The sequence below is a fragment of the Gopherus flavomarginatus genome, chromosome 2, assembly GCF_025201925.1.
Source record: "Gopherus flavomarginatus isolate rGopFla2 chromosome 2, rGopFla2.mat.asm, whole genome shotgun sequence".
Lineage (NCBI taxonomy): Eukaryota > Metazoa > Chordata > Testudines > Testudinidae > Gopherus > Gopherus flavomarginatus.
The window spans coordinates 224,248,491-224,275,275 of record NC_066618.1 but is presented as its reverse complement, the minus strand read 5'-3'; the positions used below and the strand labels follow the sequence as shown (position 1 = coordinate 224,275,275).

Sequence of the window (26,785 nt, the reverse complement as noted above, 5' to 3'; positions counted from 1 at the left end):
TATATCCCTTACCTGCCTCACATGGGAAGTATGAAGCTTATCTAAATAAATTCCGTAAAGCACTCTGAGATCATTGGATGAAATATGCTTTGAAAGTTAAGTATTATTGCTATATATAAATCATTGTACATTCTCTCACACTTATTCAACAGAATGTGAGGAGTGAATGGCATATATACACACATAAAAACTACATTAAAAAGCATTAAAGTGGTAAAGTCAAGCACTCAAAAGTTAGGAAATGCTAGAATTAAAGTTGCCTGTGTAATCTTAATTGAGCTTCTTTGTGTATATTCATTATAATACAGTCTTAAATTACATAATCGGATACTATATTTTTCCACTGCACCCCTGCTTCTTTCAGTGCACAGGACAGATGGTGCTGAATCAATGAGCAGCTATTCAGTATTTTATTTTACTCTCATTGTCCCATGTGTGGCCTCAGGCCTTATTTACTGCACACTATTCAAACTCTGCTCTTAAAATAGATTGACTAACTTCCACATAGGTTTTTCTCTGGTGCTCATCAGTATATCTATCTATCTGTCTTTCACAAACAAAAATTATCTTCACAAAACCCATTACAGGAGGAAGTGGTATTATCCCTATTTTACAGATGGGCGGAGGAGCTGAGGCACAAAAAGATTGAAGCCCAAAGTATCCATTAACTTGCGGTGCCCAATCTGAGATACATAAAACCTGATTTGTCAGAATACTTAGCATTGTACAGCACTTTTATGTATTCTAGTACAGTTCCCATTGACTTCAGTTACAGCTGTGAGCACTCAGCAGTTGTGCAACTCAGGCCTCAGGGTCTCAAGCTGTTTACCCAGAAAGTGAGGAACAGAGAATTTATGACCACCTCAAAAAAGTTTGATTTAAATTACTTGCTTAGGAACTCTGAAGCTGAGGCAGAGATAGAATCTAATTCTCCAGGGCAGTATTCATCTTCCTTAGCCATGAGACCTTCCTTTCTCTTTTCTGCAATCCCTTCTCTCATTCACTATGCATCTTTCAAGCACATCTACATAAAGTGCATCAGAGAGCAGCTCCTCTTCTGGCTCCTCCAGAACTTCTTACTGAGGTTCTGGCTGCACTTGCACCTCCTGATCCACTCGCATCCCATCCGTGGCCCCACAAAGTCGCAAGATCTCCTCAACAATCTCCTGGCGTTGGCCAACGCAGCCATCCATCATATCAGGAGGAGGAAGCTGGTATTGGGTGCTCTACAAAGGTAGAGCATATTTCTGGGCCCTTAATCCAGTGGTCCCCAACCTTATTACATACATGGGTCACATAAACCTAAGCACAACCTTGTGTGGATCAGATTCTATATATATTTAATCAGATTTAAAGTCACCTGTATTGATTTACATTTTAAGTTCAGCTTGTTTTGAATGTATTTAGATAGGTTGTTTCTATGGACAATTTTGTCTTTTTACACATTTGTGTAAACTAAAATTATGTAAACCTGATGACAAATGGCTTACGAATTGGCTGTTAGTATTTTGTGTTGAAGCAGGCTATGGGCTTTATGATATGCTCTGTTGGGCCACGTACAGCCCATGGGCTGTCAGTTAGGCACCCCTGCCTTAATTGATCACGCCTCCAGGCAGAGTTCCTCTGGATAGTTTCCACTGAGCAGCGGGCTGAACTTGAATGAGTCCACAGAAAATCTGTGGCCACACTAGACACAGAGCAAGAAGAGTATGGGGCAAATAAAGTATACTTGGAACTGATACAGAAGGCTTGAGCAATATGATTATTTTTTCCCTCTCCCAAGGTCATGTGTCTGAAACCCACAGAGCTAGACAATTTGGCACTGCCATCTGAACAGAACCATACAGCCTGATGCGATAAAATTAGTACAGTCATATTTCAGTAGTAGAAAAAGCAATCTGAGATAGATGCCCATGTTAGATCCAAGAAAGAGGATACTTGGAACATACACTTCCATTCTCGTCCTGAAAAGAGCACCCAAACCAGTATTTAGAGAAAGAGGAGCAAAACCATACCTTCTTCCCAGATAGTGAACATGCATTTACAGAGCTATGCAATTGAGTTTAAATAGCTATAACAATATACACTGGACACAGAAGTTCTCAGTCTAGAAGCAATTTTTTTGAATATACTATAAAATATTTTTATTTAATGCATAAAGAATATATTATAAAAATAAACAAAATACAGCCCGGGCAGCTTTGTAGTGTGCATGTGTTGGTTGTTTTTATTTAACTGAATAAGGTGTGCTATTAGGATCTTTTAAAAAGTAGTTATTGCCCATTGCGCAATAGCTATCATACTTTTTAAGGAAATGTTAATACATTTATTGTGCAGCCATGTTAAAGACAACATTTGAATCTGCAATGACTTCAGACTCCATTTTGCATGTGGGGTTCTTTACCTTTTGTTTTCATGTTACCTCCATGTTGGACTGCCATTCCAAAGACTTGTAGCAAAGGGCTAACATTCAATGAAGTGAGCTCCCATTGAAATGGAATCAATCTAAACAATAGGCTGGCTCCTATTCATGAGAACTGCTTTATCAGAGGAGAGGTCACCTAGAAATGAAGTCACTTGGTAAGGGCCTGTTCTCACCTAAAGAGGCTGAACCCAGAGTCACCTGATTAAGAATCTGAAAAGTTATAAAAAGACTCCTTGGGGAAGACTGGAGATGTGTACAGGAAGCATGGGACAGGAGAGAGGAAGGAGACGGACCATCCAAGGTCAGAGGAAGCTAGGTCACTTAGAAAAAGCTCCGTGTTTCAGAACACAAGCCATGCACTGCAGCCAAAGGACCTTGCATGGCCACAAACAACTCTGACCCCAGCCCAAAGAATGCTGTGGAATTGTGAGGAAACTGAGGCAGAGTAATGCATATAGGATTTGTTATTTATGTACAGAGCTGGGCTTTTTTCCATTGAGCGTCATAATCTTAAAGTTATATAAATGAAGTTTTTGTATCAAGTCAAGAGAAATTCTGAAGAGCCAGAAATCCTTTCTTCCACTATACAGGACAGAGCTGTCATTTTAAGGATAATAACCATACTTGTATAGGTTGTTGCTTTTAAATTTGTAAATGGGTTTGTGGACCTTTTATCTTTAGTAATATGTGGTTTTATCTCTTTCCCCCTTGTTATACTAATATGAAGTGACACTACTTTACTAAGGGCTCAAATTTAGTTTGACTTTCCATTCTGCACTGGACAAATGGATGAATAGGACTCTCAATTCCATAATAACTAGCTGAATTTTATTTTTGATAATACTTCTACAAGATGTTATTTTCAAGCAATTCTATCTTTCAACTTTATATAGGGTCAATATAACCACCTTTGTTCTGGATCAGGGATTGGCAACCTTTGGCCTGTGGCCCGCCAAACCGGCCTGTAAGCACCCTGGCGGGCCGGGCCGGTTTGTTTACCTGCTGTGTCTGCAGGTTTGGCCAACTGCAGCTCCCATTGGCTGCAGTTTGCCACTCCGGGCTAATGGGGGCAGCAGGAAGTGGCGCGGGCCAACGGATGTGCTGCCTGCCGCTTCCCACTGCCCCCATTGGCCTGGAGTGGCAATCTGCGGCCAGTGGGAGCCGCGATCGGTTGAACCTGCGGATGCGGTAGGCAAACAAACCAGCCCAGCCTGCCAGGGTGCTTACCCTGGCAGGCCGTGGGCCAAAGGTTGCCGATCTCTGTTCTGGATCATGAATTCTATGCAGCAGAATCATATATGGATAACTTACAAGTACAAGTTCATAACTTACAAGTACAATATTCAATAACCAAGAGGCCAAAGATAAGGAGTTGGTTCTTATTAACTAGATGAAATTCAAACTGTGACATACAAATAATATAGGAGGACTGTCCTGTATTATTTGTATGGGGCCAAAGCTCAGTTATACCTGACTGACCCTGGTGCAAAGTCTGTTACAGATCTTATGCTGCAGGCAGAAGTTAGTGTAGGCACCTCTTGTCTCAAATCTGAAAGGGGCTGGACAACCTCAGATAAGGGAGCCATCCATGAGACTCCCACTCTCCACTGAGAGTAAGCACCATTCAGCCAGAGTGGAAAAATGGGGCCCTCCATCTTTATTCTTGTGACATTTCTTTCCATTTCTGTTATCTCTTTGACATTTTGAATCACACAGGTTTGGCTTTCCTAAGTAATAAAGATATCCTTGGGACAAAAGATACTTAGGCAAGAGTTCAGAATTCAGCCCGTTTGAGAAATCTGCATTGAATGATCATAGCTTCCATTCTGCAAATGCATCTGTGCAGGCAAAACCCCATGGTCCATGTGTCACATCTGCAGTCAAGCATCCTCTCTAGGCCATTCACTGATGGCTGTGAGGGAATCCAGCCGCAGGATTCCCCAGGTATTTTAACCCACAGATTCTGAATGGAGTCTAGGCACTGTCCCAATTTGAGGGCCTCTGGGTACACTGTCAGGGTGCAGATCTTCTGTTTGGCAGTCTTTCCTCAGAGGTTAGGTCACATGCCTCACTGCCCACCCCTAGAACCAATGCTGACCCTGCAGACTTCCCATGTAGCTTAAACGCATCCTTTTCTAGAAATCAAGCCAAATGGTGTTCTGGGTCCACAGTTTACTTCTTCAAGGGGCACGTGAATATGGTAACACATGAAAAACAGCCACTTTACATTGGATTCTACAACACTATTGCCATTTCTTTAATAGCATGAGAAATGCCCAGCTCTGTACATAAATAACAAATCCTATATGCATTTCTCTGCCTCAGTTTCCTCACAATTCCACAGCATTCTTTGGGCTGGGGTCAGAGTTGTTTGTGGCCATGCAAGGTCCTTTGGCTGCAGTGCATGGCTTGTGTTCTGAAACACAGAGCTTTTTCTAAGTGACCTAGCTTCCTCTGACCTTGGATGGTCCGTCTCCTTCCTCTCTCCTGTCCCATGCTTCCTGTACACATCTCCAGTCTTCCCCAAGGAGTCTTTTTATAACTTTTCAGATTCTTAATCAGGTGACTCTGGGTTCAGCCTCTTTAGGTGAGAACAGGCCCTTACCAAGTGACTTCATTTCTAGGCGACCTCTCCTCTGATAAAGCAGTTCTCATGAATAGGAGCCAGCCTATTGTTTAGATTGATTCCATTTCAATGGGAGCTCACTTCATTGAATGTTAGCCCTTTGCTACAAGTCTTTGAAATGGCAGTCCAACATGGAGGTAACATGAAAACAAAAGGTAAAGAACCTCACATGCAAAATGGAGTCTGAAGTCTGACAAGATACATAAAAATGACCCACAATATCAAAAAGAATTCAAAAATTGTATATACAGATTCCCCGAATTGTCACACCATGCAAAGCTCCACGGAAATTAATAGTTTGCCAGGTAGACTTGGGGACTAACCTACAGAGATACAGTTGTAGGATCAGGCCTAAAATACATACATACTCGTAGTATGCATAGCAAGATTAAGTGTAATTTAACCAGAGGAATCCAAAGAATTGACACATTCATGCTCTCTCGTCTCCCTGCAGGAAGTGTGTAACTGTGGAACCCTAAGAAAATCTAAGCAAAAGGAAGTTTGAAGAGCCCTTGAACATCTTCACTGGAAAAGCTTTTCATATCATCTGTGAGTCCCTCTTACAGTATTAAAAAACAGATTCATTTTAATGGCTCACTCCTTACAAATGATTAATGTACCGTACTCACTGTAAGTGCTCTCTCATTCATAATGAACATCCAGTTGGGTAATAGTTTCATTTGTGATTAATATGCATGTTATCTCATAATTGGATCACAAAGAGAGTTGATGGGGAAGTATTTTTTAAAAGTAAGTTGGGCTTTACAGAAGATATCTGCATTGTGCATGAACAAATAATATTAGCTTTAATCATGGACGGCATGTGTCATAGGCTGGGAGAGGCTGTGCCTCCCCAAACAACCAGGTGTGGTCCCGCTTATGCTCTGCCCCTGTCTCTCTCTCCTGCTTCCACTTGGCCGGGCCCCAGTCTCCCTGTAGGGTGGTCCCAGGGCTGGGGGGCTGGGACAACGCTGCCCTGCCCTCCCAGTGCTCCGAGCTGGGGGTCTTCAGGGTGCTCAGATGTTGGGGGCTCTAGCCTGGGGCGGGAGCTGGTGGCTGTGATGGGGGGGGGGGCGCTGGCAGGGGGCATGGAAGGGTCGGGGCCGGAGGCTAGCCTCTCTCAGCCAGCAGTTCATGCATCAACCATGGCTTTAATAATGGACAGTATAAAACACACGTAACTCTAAATATCAGGGTGGCCTGAAGTTTTAAGTACCAATGACAAATCATGGAGACCCAGGATTCAGATGTAGAAACTGAAAAGGTAAGGTTCAAACATGTCCCAAAGGTCATATGCTCTTCAAATGTCATCATTTCCTACTAGGGAGATAAGTTCCCACTATAAAAGGAAAGCATCTACTATGTTCACTGCCTTTTATAGTATGTTCAATATGGTGTTTGGGCCTCATGGAAATATATACAAATTTAACCTCACAAGTGGTTATAAATATCTAAACATAGGAACATTATTTAAGGAAGCATATAATATGTATCCTGTTGGCCAGTCTAGTCTGAACACAATGAGTTGATCCTATTATTGCTTCCCAAACCTATACCCCAGCCTTAATAAGAAGTAGAAAGAAGTCTTATGAAAATTTACCAGTGCAGTCACAGAATATTTATGATACCAATTGATGACAATCAGAAAAGAACTACTGCTATTTTACTTATCTAAAAAAATTACATTCCCAAGGCATGTGGCTTAGTAGAATTCAAGATACAGTAGCTCTAATAGCTTTTAAAGTACCAGTGCAATCAAAAGTCATGGTAGTAACTGGAGTAAAGTTAGTTCTACTGTCACTGCCTACATAAACTTGATGTCGATTCTGAGTTATTACCATGACAGTGCTAATAACTGCAAAATAAGTGTATTTATACCTATAACTTTATTTTCCAAATCTAAGATCTCAATGTCGGTTTCCCATTTATCTCAATAAAAATATGTCACAGGCAACAATGACAAAATCAGCAAGCAATGATTCTTGAAGCATTTGTCGGTAATCATGTCTATCATCTGTGGGAGTTCCCATCCTAAAAAAGACTGACCTGACATGATTACAAACTACCAACAGAGAGAAAAACAATTTGGGATTAAACATTTTACCAGAATACTATGATAGCTAAAATAAGAGTTTTAAAGAGAGTTCATTATGCAAACACCAAAATGAGAGGCAGAACACATCTCACCTATAGCAAGGTCACACTAGATCAGTTGAAGGGAAATGCAAAGTTGAAAATAGTAACAAAATGCCATTGTACTCCTTTGATCCATAACTGTGCATATTTTATACACATCAATGCCTTTATTTAAGGTAATGTAACCTGCAGGGGAAGAGAGGAAGAATTCTTTGAGGTCTAAACTGCCCGGAGAACTCTGTATCTGAATAGCCCAATTACAGAACTACCAATCTGTAACATACTCTTTAAAAGGGACATGTGAGATAGGTGAAACGCAGCCATTAAAATTAAATCTGAAGATATTATATATTTCCAGCTGAACAAGTATTTGAAAAGTGATAGCACCCAAGAAGAGGAGGAATTATCTTATTCCCCTTAACTGTGAGATCTCTTACAGGGTAGTCTAGTCCCGTGGTTTTCAAACTTTTTTTCTGGCAACTCAGTTGAAGAAAATTGGTGCAGGAGAGGGCTCCAAATTTGGGGGGCCTCAGAACTGGGGTGCGAGAGGGGGTCAGGACTCTGGGCTAGGGGTGCGGGCTCTGGGATGGGGCCCAGGAGGTTGGGGTACAGGAAGGGGATCTGGGTTTGAGGGGGCTCAGGGCTGGGGCAGGGGATTCGGGTGCAGGCTTACCTCCGTTGGCTAACGGTCAGCAGGGCAGCCGGGGTGCAGAGGCAGGCACCTGCATCCCAGAAGCAGCCAGCAGGTCTGGCTCCTAGGTGGAGACATGTAAGAGCTCTGTGTGGCTCTCGCCCCCAGGCACCGCCCCCCCAGCTCCCTGTGGCTGGAAACTGGCCAATGGGAGTACAGAGCCCATGCTTCAGGTGGGGGCAGCATGTGGAGCCCCATGGCCCCCCACCTATGAGCCAGACCTGCTGCTGGCCGCTTCCGGGGCACAAAGTGGTGTCAGAACAGGTAAAGACTAGTTTTTACTGGCTGGCTGCCAGGTTCCCTGGGTGCTGAGCAAGGTGACCCAGTGCCTTGCATTCTGCGACCCAGTGCTGGGTCACAACTTGAACTTTGAAAACCGCTGGTCTAGTCTCCCCAGGGAAGTGATGGCTCTTCAGAGTTAGCAGTGTGGTCTTGTGGAGCATTTCAGGTTGGCAACCCATTATTTGAAGTCAGATTTTCACAATTCCCTTACATTTACTACAAAAATATCAATGATAACAATGATAAGTCTATATAATTTGAGTGCATTTTGAGAGATTGACAGAGAATACTTGACTCGTAAGGGCAAAAGGGTATAGATTTTCTTTGCTTTAGAACAGTGGTCTCCAACCTTTTTACGCACAGGATCACTTTTTGAACTTAAGGTCAACCCAGGATCTACCTTGCCCCTCCCCAAGTCCGCGCCCCACTCACTCCATTCCCCCCCCCCCCGTTGCTCGCTCTCCCCCAACTTCACTCACTTTCACTGGGCTGGGGTTGGGGTGCGGGAGGGAGTGCAGGCTCTGGGCTGGGACTGAGGGGTTCAGAGTGTGGGAGGGGGTTCAGGGCTGAGCCTGGGGCAGAGAGTTGGGGTGCAGGAGTGAGAGGTGCAAGCTCTGGGAGAGGGTTTGGGTGCAGGTGTCACATGGTCATTCTGCACCTAATCTCATAGAATCCACTGGACATTTCATGAGTTTTACTTTTTATTAGTGTCATTTGTGGTTTATAGATCCAAAATCCTTCAGGGATTGTCACAGATCAGTGTAACATTCTTAACCGTGGGTCTGCATTAAGTGAGCTTGGGGCAGGGGGTTGGGGTGCAGGAGTAGGGTGGATAAAAATCAATGATTTTTTAAAAAATCGATTTTTTTTAATTTAAATCAGATTTTTTTGATAAAATGCTTTTTGAAGAAAAAACTTATCTGAAGATAGTTTTAATTAAAATACTTTGTAGCTCAAAGATATCTCAACATGGAATAGGTATTATAAATTCTAATTCTATAGTATTAGACAATATAGTCATGTAAAGTTTAAGAAAAGTTTTGTAAATGAGTTCCAATAGTTCATGGATTAGGGACCAAATTTTATGGGGTTCCACAGGCTTCTTCATAGATTATTTAGGTTAATCTTTCTATCTACCCAGTGGGACTCAGTGCTCAGTCTAGAAGATACCATCAGAGATGGTTAGTTTTGCAGTTCTCAAACTGTGGATTTGTATCTCCAGAGGTAACATGCTTGTTAACAGCAAAAATGTTTTAAAATAAATAAATAACAAATAGGGGTGAGAAATAACAAACCTCAACTCTATTGTCCCTCTGCAAATTTGTGTACACAGTCAATCCTTTACTTCTCTCTAAAAGTGCAAAGTTTCAAAAAGTTCAATGAAGAGAAGATTGTTGGGGGTGGAATAGATCTGGACAAGGAGAAGAAGTCTGGAGAGAAATGTGAGAAGCAAGGGACATATGCTTGTTTTGTTAAAATATTATATGTTTGCTGTTGAAGAAAAAAATCCAGAATTGTTGTTTTAATTACATAAAACAATTTAAATGTCTGTCTAGTGATGTTCTGCTAATACAGCATGGCAAAAAAATCCTCCAAATATTAATGTTTAACCTGTTGAACTGGAGAGTTCACCACCCAGTGACTTCATAAATATCTGCTTCAATTACCTTTGGTAAATGAAATAACCAATCATTCATTTTCTGATATAGCTGTAAAACTAATCTGAAAAGTTTTCAAAAGAAATCACTGTTTAAAAATGTATAGCGTGTACCTTCTCTATGTGCTGCCCATGTCTGCAAGTGCCGCCCCTGCAGCTCTTATTGGCCAGTTCTTGGCCAATGAGAGCTGCAGGCACAGTGCTGGGGGTAGGGGAAGTATGCGAAGCCACCTCACCCCACCACCCTTCCCTCAAGGGCTGCAGAGACGTGTCAGCAGCCAGCTGCTTCCAGGAACAGCATGGGGCCACGGCAGGCAGGCAACCTCTGAGTCCCGCTGCACCTTCACACTTTTAATGGCTCCAGAATCAACCAGTTGATTGCGATTGACGGGCTGGTGACCACTGCTTTAGAACGTAATGAAATTTTCAATGCCTTGTAACGCCATGATTGCTTTTAATGACTCCTCTTGTGGATCACAACCCACTGCTTGAGAAATGCTATCTACTGGATAGGGAACTAGACCAGGATCTAGGAAAACTGGGTTCTATCCTCAGCTGAGCCACTAGCCTGTGGTATGACATCAGGCATACCGCAGGCTGGTGGCTCAGCTGGGACTAGAACTCTGATCTCTTGTGGTTCTGTATTTCCTCTGATTCTTAGCCTGACTTGTGTATTCTAGATTGTAAAGTGGCAGGGACTGTCTATCACTACGTGTTTATGCACAATGTGGCCCCAGTCTTAGTTGGGGCTCTAGGCACTACCATAATACAAGTAATAATAATGGAAGCTCATTGCTGAGGACATTTAAATCAATGAACAAAGCATTAAAAAACATTCCGTACGGGACAAACCTACTCTGTCAGCAGTATGGTGGTGATGACCTAATTTCTATATACTAGTCCCAAAAGGGCCTAAAACGGGCTAAGCACCTCTCAGGATCTGATCCTCTGAGATGAAAAGCCTCAGTAGAAACTGCACAGGAAACACCTTATGCTTCATAAGCTTTAGAACTACATCCTTTGAAAACTCCAGTGTTTTTCTATCAGACAACATATGGGTGGATAAATGTATCAAAAATAAAGGCACTACTGCTTCCACTACATTGTGGAGTCATTCACATGTATGCCATTGTGACTCTGGTAGATCAGTTGCCAGCTCTTGCCACGGCTGTAGGCATCAGCTGAGCACTGACAAATTCATAGCTGGAAATCAGACAGCTCACCTGTATGTTAGTATTGTTCAAGACAGGCATTAAACTTGTAAAGATGTGTTTAGTGTTTAAACTCCATAAAATGCTTGTGAGTTGCTACATGCATTATTCTTACTTGTAATGGCTGTATTTCGCTATAAGGTAATATATAAGTTTTGCTTTACAACTGTAAAAATTCCTGCTCTGAACTTGTGCACCCAGGAATGAGGAGCAGAATACCCCACTCATCAGTAAGAACTATGAAAACTAAGTGGGCCATGATACAAACACTGGGTCAATGGCCCACTTACACATCTCACTGAAGGTGCTATGTGCAAGAAAACTCATCCCCCCAGCTTGAATTCTGGAAGAAGGAAATAAACATAGCGAACATGAAAATTCTTCATCTCTTTGCTGTTTGGACTCTCACAGTGCTGGAGCTAGGAAACAAAAGCAGAGCTCCCCAGGGTCAACCTGGCTTAGCCCTAAAAGACATTCAGCTTTGACAGACTACTGCATCTCTGTCACATTTGGAACCACAGACTGTAACTCATTTGTGTATATGCCTTTCCTGTTTTAACCTGTAAATAACTCATTTCTATTATTAGTCAATAAATCCTTAGTTAGTTTACTAAAGGATTGTACAAGTGTTGTCTCTGGTGTGACATCCGAGGTACAAATTGACCTGGAGTAAGTGACTGGTCTTTTGGGACTGGGAGCAACCTGAGTCTTCTGTGATCTTTGGTGTAAGTGACCATTTATCACCTAGTCCAGCTTCACTGGGGGCCAAACAGACTGGAATGCCCAAGAGGACTGTCTGTGGCTCCACGGTAAGACGGTTATTGTGTTTTAGGAGTTCACACTGGTTACTAGATTGGTAATATCTAATTATAGAACATACCACCAGTTTGGGGTATCTGCCCTGAGACTGGCACTCACATTTGTCAGCCACGCCAGACAGTGTGACAGCCACTATTTCAAAGAGGGCATCAAACTTTGCCACTCGGATGTCATGGGATTTGACATTGACACAGACTTTGCGTTCACTTTGAATGGGCATGTGTAAATTGTATTTCTTTAAGTTATTGCCCATACCCAAGAATTCAAGATGAAGATAGCTTAACTGTAGCACACCCACGCCATGAAAACAATGCTCCTCTGAGAGCCCTTCCTCAGATCAGACCCACCCAACAGGGTAAGGAGTCAATTGCTGAGGGTAGTTGGGTTCCAGGGCTGGAGTCAGGGGACAGGAAGGTCTTGGAATACTGAGCTGAGGAAGCATAAAAGAAGCCCATCGGAGTGTAAAATGACTCAGGGATGGAAGTACAGGTAACTGAGAGTATCTTAATCTGAAATTGCTGGACACCATCTGGCAATAAAATAAAATAAAAAAACAATTAGGTTACAACAAATTAACTACCAGAACATTTTTTAAAGTATGTAATGAATACTGACTATATAAAAGTTGTTCCTATTCCAGTGCTTTTCCCAGTTCTGTAGTTTTAATAGCATGTCCATTAATTTCATTTCCCTGTCAATGCATCTATAGGTTACCATTTTAAAGGGTTATATTACACACCTCCACTCTTCAGATTGAAAACATTTCCAATGCAAAGGAAGCTTAGTTGAGAAACAGTAGCTCAGCCCTATAATGATGTGTTAGCCACAGAAAACAGCCACACTAGATAGTCATTTAATGGGGACATTAAAGAAGACATAATGAATAAGTTGCTCTCTCCCCTCCCCAATTCGCAACTCTCACTTGGGGTTTATGAACCTTGGCTTGGGGGCCCAGGCAGCCTTAGGTGACCATTGCCTAACATGGCTGGATATTTTTAAAACACATGTAACTATTTGAAATGACTGAACTGCTCTGTTTCTAATTAATTTTTTTTTCATGTGAAACACTGGAGACAAATGCATAAAATCTTTTTGTTTGTTAATTCCAGCTCACTCCTACTGTGTCTTATTAAGTGAATGCTGCAATGACTAATGTTTCTGAGAATATTAAATTAGCAAAAAGTACCTTGTAAGGAATGTGACCTGACTGGCATAAAAAGGATTAACTGCAAGTGTTTATTTTCAAATACAGATAGTTTATTAACGCCAACATACAATAATAAATAAAAACAGTTGTACGCTCACAGCAGCACAATATCCTTAAAACAAAAAGTCAGTTCTCCAGTGTAACTTGTACTTAATTTCTCTTATGCCTACAGGAAGAGCTGCTTTCCAGACTATAATGCAGGGACACCCCTGCATTATAGGTGAAGATGGAGTACTACACACATAAGCACTGGTTTGCATGTATTATTCCTGGACTTGCATGCGAGAGCACACTTGATTAGTGGGCACACCAAAGCCTCATTACTGAACATTTGACCTAGAATGTCCAAGTGAGCTGTCCATTACTTCAGCCAGCTTTCCAAGCATACCTGGCTCCCAAAGGAGCAGCAGATTTTTCTAGAAAAACTATTCTTATCAAACCATTAGCTCTCTTACCTTATCCTCTCCTCCCACTCCCTGCTTCTCCCTAGCTAAGAGAACACTTTACCTTGATGTTTTTGGAAGGCTAAAATATGCTGCTAAATAGCACTGTCCTAGACTTCATATGCACCTGGGCCACTTTAAGACAACACACAATGAAGGTTTTGAGCCAGCTGGCATTTGACAAGGCAGCCCTGACACTTGGGTTGCTACTGCTGCTGCCAGGGAGAACTTCACTGAGGGAATTTTCAAAATATATTATTCTGTTTGAAAGGAAATAATCCGGAATTACCTGCCAAAGACCCTCCTCACGTGAAACAGCCTGTGCAGCAAAAAGCATTCAAAATGCTAACAGAGCCTGTCCTGTGCCGACTTTGCATCAGCAATATGCCCAAAGGTGGAAATATTAATTAACCTTTTACAGGCACTGACCTGGATCTCTACAGTTGCAACAGAAGGTCTGCGTATCATTCCTAAACACAACCATCGACCTGAATCAGTGCAGGTGTCTCCCATTCACAAGACAGCCTTGAAAACAGCCTGCACAGGTTCTGTTTTTTTCTAGTATTGATATGAGCCCATGCAGCATCTGTAAAATGTTAATTAATACTCACTTTTCCAGGAATGAATCAGACATCTGCTTCCAAGCATAGGACAGGCACTTAACAGGTATTGCCACAAGCACTATTTGGCCATTGTGCAGCTTCTACCCTGGCAGTAGCACTGAGAAGTGCTCACAGGCACAGTTTCATGCTTTGAAGTTTTTCCTCAGCCAGAGCCCCATGTTCTGTCATTCTAGTCTGGGTGCAGGGCACAAGAAAGGTTCAGAAGGGCTAACACAGTCATAAAATAACGACATTCCTATGGCACCTTCCAATCTTCAGGGTCCCAGTGCAGACCATATATGTACAACTGCTCTGACATACAGTTGTCTTTAGCACAGGACGAGGGACACCAAGCACATGACAGACTGCACCCCACATGCTATGGAAAAATGGCAGAACTAAAGTTTTTAAGAAGAGAAACAGCCTTGCTATGCCAGTAGGTTTCCAAGCATATGCACCACAATGTGTTGTTCTGGAAGCGGGATGCCTCATCAAACAGGATTAGGGATGTTCATGTAAATTATTCCAGATTTCAAAGGAGCATTATGTTGGGCAAGTCTGTCCCTTATCCAGCAGGGCCTGAGCCCAACTCTGCAAATCTTCACTTATGCATGAAGTCATACTGCAGTCAAAGGGCTACTGAAGTGAGCAAAGGTTTTCAGAATGTAAAAGAAGAAATAAGAATCCAGACAGCGTCATTATGCATATTATAATGCCATAGTTATCATACAGGACAAATTGCTACCAGTGGCAACCCTACATAGGCTTTGTATTACAGCACTGATGTAGCAAGGTACTTAAGCAGGTGCCCAATTTTAAGCATGTAAATGGTCCCACTGAATTCACTGGGACTACTCCTGTACTTAAACCTTAAGCATGAACTTAGCTACCTAACTGAACCGGAGCCAGAAACAAGAGCAGAACCTCCAATCAAGCCTATTCAGCTTTTAAATGGAAACACTGAAAATGCAACATATTTTAGAAAAGGGATCATGGGAGAGACAGGAACGTAACCTCCAGGAAAATAAAGAGGATGAAAATGTGATTGCCAGTAGAAGAAGGTTCACTTGCATTAATCGGGTTCACAATCAACTATTCACTCTTCCAAACCAATGGGGAAAGATACTGACATAGTAATAGAGCTTTCTGCTGGTGTTAGCCCACATGACATATTCTACCTATCCTGAAAAAAAATATTTTTTGTAATTATTGAAACTCCCCCTACTCCTCTCAATACTTTTGTTTTCATCAGCGAGTGTTTAAGGCTGAACTGCTTAGGTTAGCAACGTTACAGATTGGACAAGAAATTCCACTTCCCAGTATTAAGTGTTTGAAATAATGTTATTCTCCTTTCCAAGTCCTCCTGGAATAGCTGGATCAGCCAATCTCCTCGTGTGCAGTTGCATTATAAAACTGCTGAACAAATCCATTTTGTCGTAATGGGAAGGGACACTTTCTTCACTACTGTAAGTAGGTCAGTGAAAACATGTTGTGGTGAGGATTAAACTGTTTCTCTCTGTCCTTTTCCCCCAATGGTAGTTTCAAATGATTCTGATTTAATTATGTTTCTAATGTCAGAGATAATGGTTATTAACAATTGGTACCCTGTGGTCCCAAATTCTGATATTTGTGTATTTCATTCTAACCTTACGTATGTATGTTTACCTCTTATGCAGGACACAGCATTGCAGTTAGAAAACCCTGCCACAAATTTGCTCATATGCAGTTGTGGATTTTGACAAATGAAACATGTAAACCCACATACCTGAGATCAGCACTGAGCCTTTGTATCAAAACACTGTACATTTAAAGGCCAAACTTGGACTTTAGTCACACCAGTGTATAAAGTAACGTCACTAAAGTCAATGGATTTACTCTGGCTTTATACTGGTGTAAACAAGAGCTAAATGTTTTCAACTGAGCCATTCCAATTTACACCAGTTGAGAATCGGAACACATGATTTTTACTACAAAGTATTAACCACAACCTAAAGAACTATTTGATTTAAGTTTATACCAGTCAGGAATATTAAATTCAAATAATATGGTTACTGTCAACACAAAACACATTTGGAAAAAAATTCCCTTCCTCTTTTAATAATGAAACATTCCATTAAATGGATTATCAAAATCTAAAATGCAAGTCTGTGTTGTGTTGTTGTGTGCTGCTTGTTTGCTTTCTTGTTTGAGGCCACAGCGGTGAAGTTAAGCATGTGTGTCACTGTTTGTAGGATCAGAACCTATGGGTGAAATTCTGGTCTTATAGAAATCTACAGCAAAACTCTCAATGATTTCAGAAGGGGCAAGATTTAATTCTAAGAATCCCCAGATTTGTTTCAAGTCCAGGATTCGTTATTAAGTGGCTGAGAGACTGGTGTCCACAGATATTTGACAGTGATAATATATGACCTGTGATGCAAAGAAAGAAATTTGATATCTTAGTAAGGACCAACTAAGTAACTTTTAAAGTGAGAGTGAGGAGTGTGTATGATAGTTAAATTCCTGTGCACTTCAGTTCATACATACCACACATTGTGTCTCTGTTGCTCAGAGATCTTTGAAACCTGACTTTGGAGCATATGTTTTGTTGAACAGCAGCAACAACAACAAAACAGAGTCAATATGCAGCATTATCGCCAACGTCAAGAACTATCAGCATAGTGCTGTGAGTACACTTCTCAACTTGGACAAAACAAGCTGCTAGTTTGTATGTTCATAGTGAGCCAAGTGTGCCGTTGCAATGGTGTTTCATGAAAGAATCTGATTTGTGTTCAAAGACATCTTTTTGTAGCTCTTACATAAAACAGTCAAAACCACTACAAATCCAGCAAGGACTTGGCCAATATTTGAACAACCTTCACCTCTTTCATTCTGGTGCTTAATCAGCTTGAGATAGGGTGGAAAAAGCTCTTGAATATATTTTCTTCAAAGGACAAGAATCCAATTTTTATTTCCTTGCTCTTTTTATTGAGCTCATCCGCGTATGTGGTTATGTGTAATATAAACCCTAACATTCATTTACAGTGGTATGCAACAGAGAAAGGGCAAGATTAATGACCTGTGAAATAGGTACAGTCAGAGCTAGTTAATCTATGCTTCGTTTATCCCAAAGCTTGAGTATCCCAAAGACATAACACAGTAGCTGGCTGATATAGTAGCTTGCATGCTCAGTTATGAATACTAAGTAGGCAGGAAACTTGTACTCAAGGAGTTATTTCCATTTTAGGGAAGAAGTCAGTATTGATATATTATCCTAGTCTCTTTATTTATCATATGCACATTTCCTGGAGAGTATATTCACGATATTAAATAGCAAAACCAGCACAGATTAAGCCAATTTACTCACAAATTAGAGCAAGAACTTCTCATGAATAAATCTGTAGGTTTTTCAGCTTGCACAGGCACATATACAGCCATAGAGCTTAGAGATGGAAGAGACCTTTTAGATCAAACAGGCCATCTTGCTGAAAGTGCTGGACTGTTCACTCCACTCCAGGATGTGGAATTTAATCCAGGCGTGCTGAGAATCACTGACAAAGTGAGTGTCTCATCCCTCTCTAGTGCTGGTCCACAGAGAGGACATCAGAGACTCCATTAATTCAAGTAGAAGTCTGTGCTGTGGGTATAGTGGTCCAAACCCTGCTTATAACTCAAGTTATGTAGAACTGCATGATAGACCTATGATAGAATTTCTGTTTCTTCAGTTGTTTTTTTTAAATATGAAATTATGTTCAAAGACACTATGTTAAATAGAATGTTAAGGTTGCAAAGTAAAGCACTCAAAAGTTAGGAAATGCCCATGTTAAGGTCGCCTGTGCAATTTAACATAGTGGGGTTTTTTAGTAATAGCGGTCAATTTGATGTCAGTTTACAGAAATAAAGAGTGAGCCGCCACCACCAAGGAATGGTGATCCATTTTTATTTAAAATGAATGATACAGCATCTCTCTCACTCAGGTACAGATGAGAAACATACAAATACACGGAGCTGCAGCCAACACATTCCTGACCTGAAAATCTCCTAGGAATCAAGAATATTCCAATGTAATGCCAGTGCTTGCTCACTTTCCAAAGAAAACATCCCATCACGTAGGAACAGTGACAGAAAAGGTATTAGCTAGTAGAAAGTATTCATTCTTGTTAAAATATTATGTTTTTTAAATGTGCCAAGTCAGGATAAGCTTGTTGACTAATTTTATCTGCAAATCATTCTTCTGATTTGTTAATGGCTACTCAAAGAGTAGCTCTGCTAACCCAAATGGATTCTCCTCTATTTTACCTTATTTCTCTTTCAAAAAACAGGTTACCATGTCAGATCGCAAGCATGTGTTTTAAAGTCTAATTACATGTATAAAACTTTAGTACTATACACTGCCTTTTCTTTATATTACAGTGCAGTGCCAAAACTTTGACAACTGTACAGAAAAGCGTATTATTGAAGAGGGGTTTTATTGTGATAATAATAAAAAAGTAGTGTTTTTCAGCACTTTACAAAGCTGGGCCAACTTAATGATCCTCATCTTTACAGAAGGGAAAACTGAGACAAAAAATTAGTTAAGTGACCAGCCTAAAATCAAAGACAGAAACAAAAACACTGAGTCTCTGTCTAGTGCCTGTATCCACTCAACAGTTCTGCCTCAGAAATGGTACAGTTCAGCACATGGATCCACGATACTAAGATACATAGTTGAATAGTCAGAGGGACTATTTTCACAGCTTATCCATCGTGACCTTGGTTCTTTGAAAAGATCCCAAAATCCTGTTGTTACTGCCAGATACAATATGAGATGACGCACTAAGCCAGGACTCAAGCAGATACAGTAACATCTGAGTTCATAGACTCAGATGTTGCTGTCTCTGTTACATTTCTCCCCAAAACCAAAGCATATTAGGATCTCTCTCACCTACCACAACTGTAATATTCAGCATCCCATTAATAGGAGGCTTCATTATACTTTCATGTCCTGCCCCCAAATAAATTAGCATCAAGTCTCTGAGCTCACTCAGTAAGTACCTCATCACTTGCTACAAAAACAATCTGATCAATAACCAGTCAGAAATTGAAAACCACTTGATGGATTTAGAGATTTCAGTGATGCTTGGCACAAAGAGCGGGAATGTGCTAATAAAGTTTGCGGATGACACGAAGCTGGGGGGTATTGCTAACACGGAGAAGGACAGGGATACTATTCAGGAAGATCGGAACCACCTTGTAAACTGGAGTAATAGAAATAGGATGAAATACAATAGTGAAAAGTGCAAGGTCATGCATTTAGGAATTAATAATAAGAATTTTGGATATACGTTGGGGGCGCATCAGTTGGAAGCGACGGAGGAAGAGAAGGACCTTGGGGTACTGGTTGATAGCAGGATGACTATGAGTCGCCAATGTGATTCGGCTGTTAAAAAAGCAAATGCGATTTTGGGATGCATCAGGCGGGGTATTTCCTGCAAGGATAAGGATGTGTTAGTACCATTGTATACGGCGTTGGTGAGACCCCATCTGGAATACTGTGTGCAGTTCTGGTGTCCCATGTTCAAGAAGGATGAATTCAAACTGGAACAGGTTCAGAGACGGGCTACGAGGATGATCCGAGGAATGGAAAAACTGCCTTATGAAAGGAGACTCAAAGAGCTTGGCTTGTTTAGCCTGGCCAAAAGAAGGCTGAGGGGGGATATGCTCGCCCTATATAAATATATCAAGGGGGTTAACGTTAGGGAGGGAGAGGAATTATTTAAGTTTAGTACTAATGTAGCCACGAGGACGAATGGATATAAACTGGATATTAGGAAGTTTAGACTTGAAATTAGATGAAGGTTTCTGACCATTAGGGGAGTGAAGTTCTGGAATAGCCTTCCGAGGGAAGTAGTAGGGGCAAAAGACTTTCCTGGCTTTAAGACAAAGCTTGATAAGTATATGGAGGGGATGTTATGATAGGATCGTTAATTTGGGCAATTGATCTTGAATTACCACCAGACAGGTCTGCTCAATGGTCTGCGGGGAGATGTTGCATGCGATGGGTACTGAGTTGCTGCGGAGAATTCCTTCTTGGGTGCTAGCTGGTGACTCTTGCCCACATGCTCAGGGTTTAGCTGATCGCCATATTTGGGGTCGGGAAGGAATTTTCCTCCAGGGCGGATTGGCAGGTGCCCTGGAGGTTTTTCGCCTTCCCCTGCAGCGTGGGGCACGGGTCGCTTGCTGGTGGATTCTCTGCAGCTTGAGGTCTTCAAACCATTTTTGAGGATTTCAATAACTCGGTCCTGGGATAGGGGTTGTTATAAAATTGGATGGGTGGGGTTCTGTGGCCTGCCTTGTGCAGGAGGTCAGACTAGATGATCAGATTGGTCCCTTCTGACCTATGAGTCTATGAGTCTATGCTCTTTCTCTAGTGAATGGAATTGAGAAAGCATACAGAATCAGGGATTAGAAAGGTGGTCATGTAGACATCATATTTTGAGACTGTACTGAAATACCTCTGAGTTTATAAATCTGAGATTCTCCAGGATGCAGTAAACCCCAGCAGGCACTGTATGTCAGATCCTGCCAAAATAAACATGGCATCCGCTTTGGGAGTAGAATTTGTTAATACCTGAAGGAAATTGTTACTGCACAGGTATTTTAGGGGCATTGAGGCCCAGAACAAATACCTGCATCTCAAGGATCCATTGCCAGAGATAGAGAACAAGGGCCTTGAAGACCCATCTTATACACTCTACAAGTCAATTTCTGAAGATGTTGGGAACTTAGATATGAGCAGTGTAGTCCTAAAAAAACTCCTGTTATCTCCAGGCACCTTATACTTGGTGCTCAGCTAAGCAGAGTGACGGTGAGGGAAGAGGCAAAAAGAGGTTTAAGACATTCAGGAAAGTAGTAACTGGAAGGTCTGAGGCCAGAAAGAAAGGAAGAGTTACCTAAAGCGCCAAGGAAGGAAGAGAAAGAACATATGCAGAGGAGGGAAAGGGAGAATGCAGGAGCCAAAAGAAAAGATGTGGAACTCAGAGAAGAAGAATTTTCATATTCCTACACTGCAGCTAGTGGGTGGTTCTCAAGGACTAGATTAATAGACTTTAGTACAAAATATAACTAATCCATAGCCACTTTGGATAGCATGGTTCTCTCTGTGTCTCATACCATAGCCATTCAGAAGTTCATCGTGACTGATGGGGGCGGAGGGATTCAGAACTTCCCGCTCCAAAAGCACAAGCCTCTACTACTTGAGATAGAGAATCTTCAGTAGGTGACAGCACTGCAAAGTTACAGCAACAATTAATCCCTTCTACCAGAGCTCCGTAGTACGCATATAAACCAGCTGGTCCACTACAATATTGTCTGCAGAGCTGGTCAGGATTTTTCCATCATAACAATTTTCCAACAGAAAAATGCAGTTTCTGCACAATCAAAATTTTCCCTTGGAAATTTTCAATTTTGCCAATAATTATCAATTTTTCATTGGAAAACTCTAAATGAAATATTTTGCTTCCAGTGGGTTCAAACCAATTTGGAATATTTCATTGTGTCAAACTGACTCAAAATGTTGAATGTGAACTGACACAACCTGCCACCCCCCCTCCTGTATTTCTCTATTGTGAAAATTGCCTCATGGACGTTGTAGGTTTGGTTCCCGTTCTCTCATATGGGCTGGATTCCTTACAGGGATTGCTCCAGGCCCCACCGCGCCAAGTGCGTGCCTGGGGTGGCATGCCGCGGGGGGCACTCTGCCGGTTGCCAGGAGGACAGCAGGCGGCTCCGGTGGACCTCCAGCAGGCATGCCTGCGGAGGGTCCGCTGGTCCCGCGACTCCAGTGGAGCACACCTACGGGAGGTCCACCGGAGCGGCGGGACCAGCGGACCCTCCGCAGGGATGCCTGCGGGAGGTCCACCGGAGCCGTGGGACTGGCGAGCAGCAGAGCGCCCCCTGCGGCATGCCGCTGTGCTTGGGCCAGTGAAATGGCTAGAGCCAGCCCTGATTCCTTAGGGTTTACATCTCCCAGGATTCAACGTGCACTTCCCTCTGACAAAGCTGTACAGTGCATCATGGGTGTTATGTGACTGTGGACAGGGGCGGCTCCAGGCCCCAGCACGCCAAGCGCGTGCTTGGGGCAGCATGCCGCAGGGGGCGCTCTGCCGGTCGCCAGGAGGGCGGCAGGCAGGCAGCTTTCGGTGGCATGCCTGCGGAGGATCCACTGGTCCCACAGCTCCGGTGGACTAGCGACCGGCAGAGCGCCCCCCATGGCATGACAAAGTGCTTGGGGCAGCGAAATGTCTAGAGCCGCCCCTGACTGTGGATGCTTAGTCCAGCCAAGGAGCCTCGCCCATAAGGAAGAATGGGGATATCATACTTCAGTACTGCAACTCCTGTGAGGCAAAGCACCATAATACAGCAATGAAGTTTAATGTTGAACTGACTCAAAATAAAACATTCAACAAACGGAAACAAAATATTTGCGAATGTCAAAATGTTTGTTGCAGAAGAAGAGTTCTGTATAGCTCAAAATTTTCACTCTCACACCAATAGAAGCTGGTCCAATAAAAGATATTACCTCACCCACCTTGTCTCTCCATAATGTTTGATTTTGACCAAAGGTGTCAAAACAAAATGTTTCATGCTTTCAAAATGTTTAGGAATATTTTGTTGCATGACAAGTTGAAATATCAAACATTTTCTTCCCAATTTGAGATGAAAACAAAATATTAAAACATCCGAATTTCTTCAGAGATGAACATTCTGATTTTCTCTCAGCTCTTATTGTCAGCCTCCCTCTTTCAAGTTTGGGACTTAACAAAAAACCACAGAAATCCACACACTCATCTAGAGAGCCAACAACCCTAATCTCTTATTATATTTGTATTACAGTAGTACCCTGAGGCACCACCTGAGAACAGAACCCCATTGTGCTAGGCACTATAAGAGACAGTCCCTGGCCCGTAGACTTTGCAATATAAATAGACAAAATGGACGAAGGGCGTGAGGAAGATATTATTTTTCTTTTCACAGGGGCTTAGAGAGATTATATGACTTTTCCAAAAGCACAGAGATCTCCTATGTCCCAGTTTGTTGCTTCACTTACAATACCATCCTTTCTTGTCAAGGTTACGTCTGTCTTGTCTTGCCTTGTCTGTCTTGTCAAGGTTTCTTTATCTTTCATCAGCTAAGAAATAATGTAAATAACCATTGTAGAATAAGACCTAGCTACAAGAGCGCCATGGGGCAAATCCTCAGCGGGTGTGAACTGTCATAGCTCCACGGACTTCAGTGCTGAGCATCTGCCCCAAGACCATAGTAGCATATTTGTCATTACTTCTTACACTTGTTTTCAGATTTGACTTAAGAGTTCTGCAGTTTCTCCCAAGCCCCCACCTCTTGATTTAACTCATAAAATTCAATACAACCTACATAATCAAAGCAGAAATTATCTTTTATTTGACTTGCTGACACAAAAGATGCCAACGATATTACAAAATTCTGGCAAGTTGATTGATATAAATGAAATCAGTCAATCAGCAAAGGGGTAACAGCTACTAGGTACCTTATCTTTCCTTCAAATGAAAGAGAGATGTTTCTATTTCAGTCAAGTGCAGCTCAGTATATTTTGCAAGGCAAAGACTGACTTGTAGCATTAAATAACTCTTAAGCTACACAGTCTATAAACAAGAATGGCAGAACTTTTATTCTTCTATAAAAAGCACTCTGCTCCCTATGACTATTATGGGCAGCATTTATGCAGAAGAAATTCTGTATAAATTTGGGTAGGCTGACTCAAAAGTTTAAACCAGGAATTACATTTTACAAAAGTCAAATTTTCACACAGTACACTGAAAAAGGACACATGCATTTCCAAAATTCTGTTAAAAAAACAGTTTTATATGAAATCCTTGTTATACATGTTCTTACTAGGAAACAAACGCTTTGCTGACTTTCTGATATTAAAAAGCCCTTTTTGTCTCATACAAAAACATCAGCTTTGTCAGAAACATATAACAAAGTATTTAACACAAGCTCAAAGTATCTCTGCTCCGTAAAACAACATATCTGTGAGATACAGTACCTACATATTTTTGAAAAATGGTTAAACAGAACAATGGCATCCTAAACCTTTCTACATTTCCACACTTTTTAAGGAAATATTGCCATATTTTTGAATTAACTTAAAAATGACTTTGTTCAGAGAAAACAAAACAGCCCACAGTGAAAGTTATACAATGACAAGTAATAGCATTGGGGAGCGGGGGAGGAAGAGGCGGAACGGACAACTAGTATAAGTAATGAAACCTGTTTTGTGTTCACAATTTACACATTAGATAATGGCAAATAAGTGAAACGATGAACAATTCACAATCAGAAGAACACTCCAGTAATGATTACCCTCCTTCTAATCATGGAAAAATAAGTTTATTTCAACTTTGGTGAAGCATGATTTACAACAACAAACAGCAAGTCTTACTGATGAATAAACTAAAATTATGGGTAAGGAAAAAATCACAGGAAAACTCTATTCACAATTATAATGCTGAGATTATGAAAGTGTAAAATGTATTAACCATGTCAAAACAAGTACAGTTGTGTAATTCCAGCTCACTGAAACATAAAATCTAAATAAGTCATAAATGGCAACAAGGAATATTACCTAAAAACATACCTCATCTTAAATATACTGCTGAACTGTCCTGAATCCCAAGACAGAAAAGCCCCATGAACTTGCTGTAATGAAGTTATAGCCAAAAGACAACTTTCTACTTACCCTTCAGTATGCACCATGATTTCCTATGCCACCTTAATAATGCCAATGAATCCAGAGTTGTTTTATATTTAAAGAAGTACTAATAAAGTCCTTAACGTAGACACAGAAAAGCTGACGAAACAGAACTCTGTGAGAAGCTAGGCAGAGAGGGATGAATTTAATCCTGGCTCAACATGCTGTGTATTCTGTATCTATCTTTAACTTGTAAATGATTTGGTTTCACATTCCACTGAAGTCCCGCTGGCAGATGCCTTTGCGAAGCTTACCAATCACAGGCACTCTGGTACACTCCCTTTCTCTCTTCCCCTGCCACTCCACCCTCATACTCACCCCCACCATTTTTCTACTTCCTCTTATATATCTAATACAGATCATTCAGCTGTCTTTTACCTGTCTTCTGCAGGATGAAAGGAGATGCTTTCATGGATTGTTATAGATAGACACAGAAAACAAAGCCTTCTGTTCTTATTGTCTCCCTCCACACAAACACACTGGTTTGCACCCAGGAATTAACTGACTTCCAAACTTGGCTGCCCAGGAAAGGAATGTTCTGTGAGTGACATTCCTGAGAGCCTGCAGCAACAGAGCTCAGCAGCTATTCTGTTTCCCAGAACACTAAACCTGCAAAATTACTACACTGTAGTCTGTACGCAGGTTTTTCAAAAGTATCAGTTTAAATAAAACAACGTCTTCTTTTACAAATTACAAGAAGCATTATTTACAGAAGTCAAATTGCAATTTTAATCACTTTATCCACTGAACATAGTGTTTCACAGTTAAGAAACTAACTTAGCTTGTATAGATAAACTAAAAAAATCCAAGTCTTCCTTTGAAACCTGTTTTAAAAATACATGGGATTTGGAAAACATGCTGCCGCAGCACATCAAAACTAAAATGGCAAACTGTCAATGTCTGCCTATGTGCAGTGGAGAAGTAGGTGTTAGTACTGCTTGTGCCAGGGCTGATATTAGTCAAAGGCAATGCCTTTGAGTTTGAATCCTGGAATCACTGATTATATATCTATATGAAATAAGATCACAAGTCAGCATTATCTACGGATGGTTACTAATGAAGGCAGTTCCAGAGGGAGGGAAGGAGGAGCTCTCTGTGCTGTTTCGCATAGCTGTCATATCAGGCTTTGGCCAGGGATCATATTTGGAAGCTTACAGCAGCCCTGCCTGTGCAGAGAGATCTGTATGGAGGGACAGTGTGTAAAAAACAAGAAGATCATCTTACCAGATATCAAACACAAAACATCTAGGAAATACCCCTTAGTAAATTTTTATCTGCCTACGGATAAATTACTACCACAAATTGCATATTTGTTCAGAAGCCAGTGTGCTGATACTGCATATGAAATATACAGACTGTTGATTAATGATAGCCTGCAAGGTGACAACCCAGAAAGTCAAAAATAATAGCAGATAATAGCAATAATCAGCAGTCATGTGTGCTGATACAAACCTTTTAATATTACCAATTTGAAGCACACGTTTTTAATGTGTAAATATGCATTCAGTTAGATATTGGTTGCAAACAAGAGTTTCTTATCTCAAACATCACACTAACAGAATTCAACAAGCCACAAGATTCTGTGTAAAGCATTTGAATTACTGAACATTTTCAGATGTATCTTGGAAAGTGTCAGTTTGTAGTCAAGCCAATTTGCACACAATGATAACATAGCACAGGTTTGTATTTTACAGAGTCTTAGGCCTTTGTCTGATCTACAAAATAGAACTGCTGCTGACAACAGATGCTAACCCAGTTTTCAGGTGAACCGGTGTTGGACACAGGCCAAGTTCAGTTGTAGACAAATGTAGACAAACTGCTCAGCACCACTTCAGCTGCAAACAACTGTTGTCAGCAATGGCTCTATTTAGCAGTACAGACTAGGCCCCAAATATTTTAGAACACTGAGGCTGAGGGACTGAACTGTCTGAGTAAT

At 41.4% G+C, this 26,785-nt stretch overlaps 1 protein-coding gene across 23 annotated transcripts in view; it reads right to left on the bottom strand.

Annotated features, from left to right (window-relative positions):
* Positions 1-26,785, bottom strand: part of DTNA (dystrobrevin alpha) — a 342,834-nt gene that overhangs the window by 238,677 nt on the left and 77,372 nt on the right. For 13 of the 23 annotated variants that reach the window (XM_050941961.1, XM_050941968.1, XM_050941974.1 and 10 more), the window contains exon 1: positions 24,838-25,039. The exons of 2 other annotated variants lie outside the window; for them this stretch is intronic. In XM_050941961.1, coding sequence (XP_050797918.1) covers positions 24,838-24,854 — 17 coding nt within the window. In that variant the 5' untranslated portion in view covers positions 24,855-25,039. Of the gene's footprint in view, positions 1-24,837; positions 25,044-25,227; positions 25,275-26,785 lie in introns of those variants that run through there. 8 more of the 23 variants (XM_050941962.1, XM_050941975.1, XM_050941970.1 and 5 more) reach the window with 4 other exon arrangements.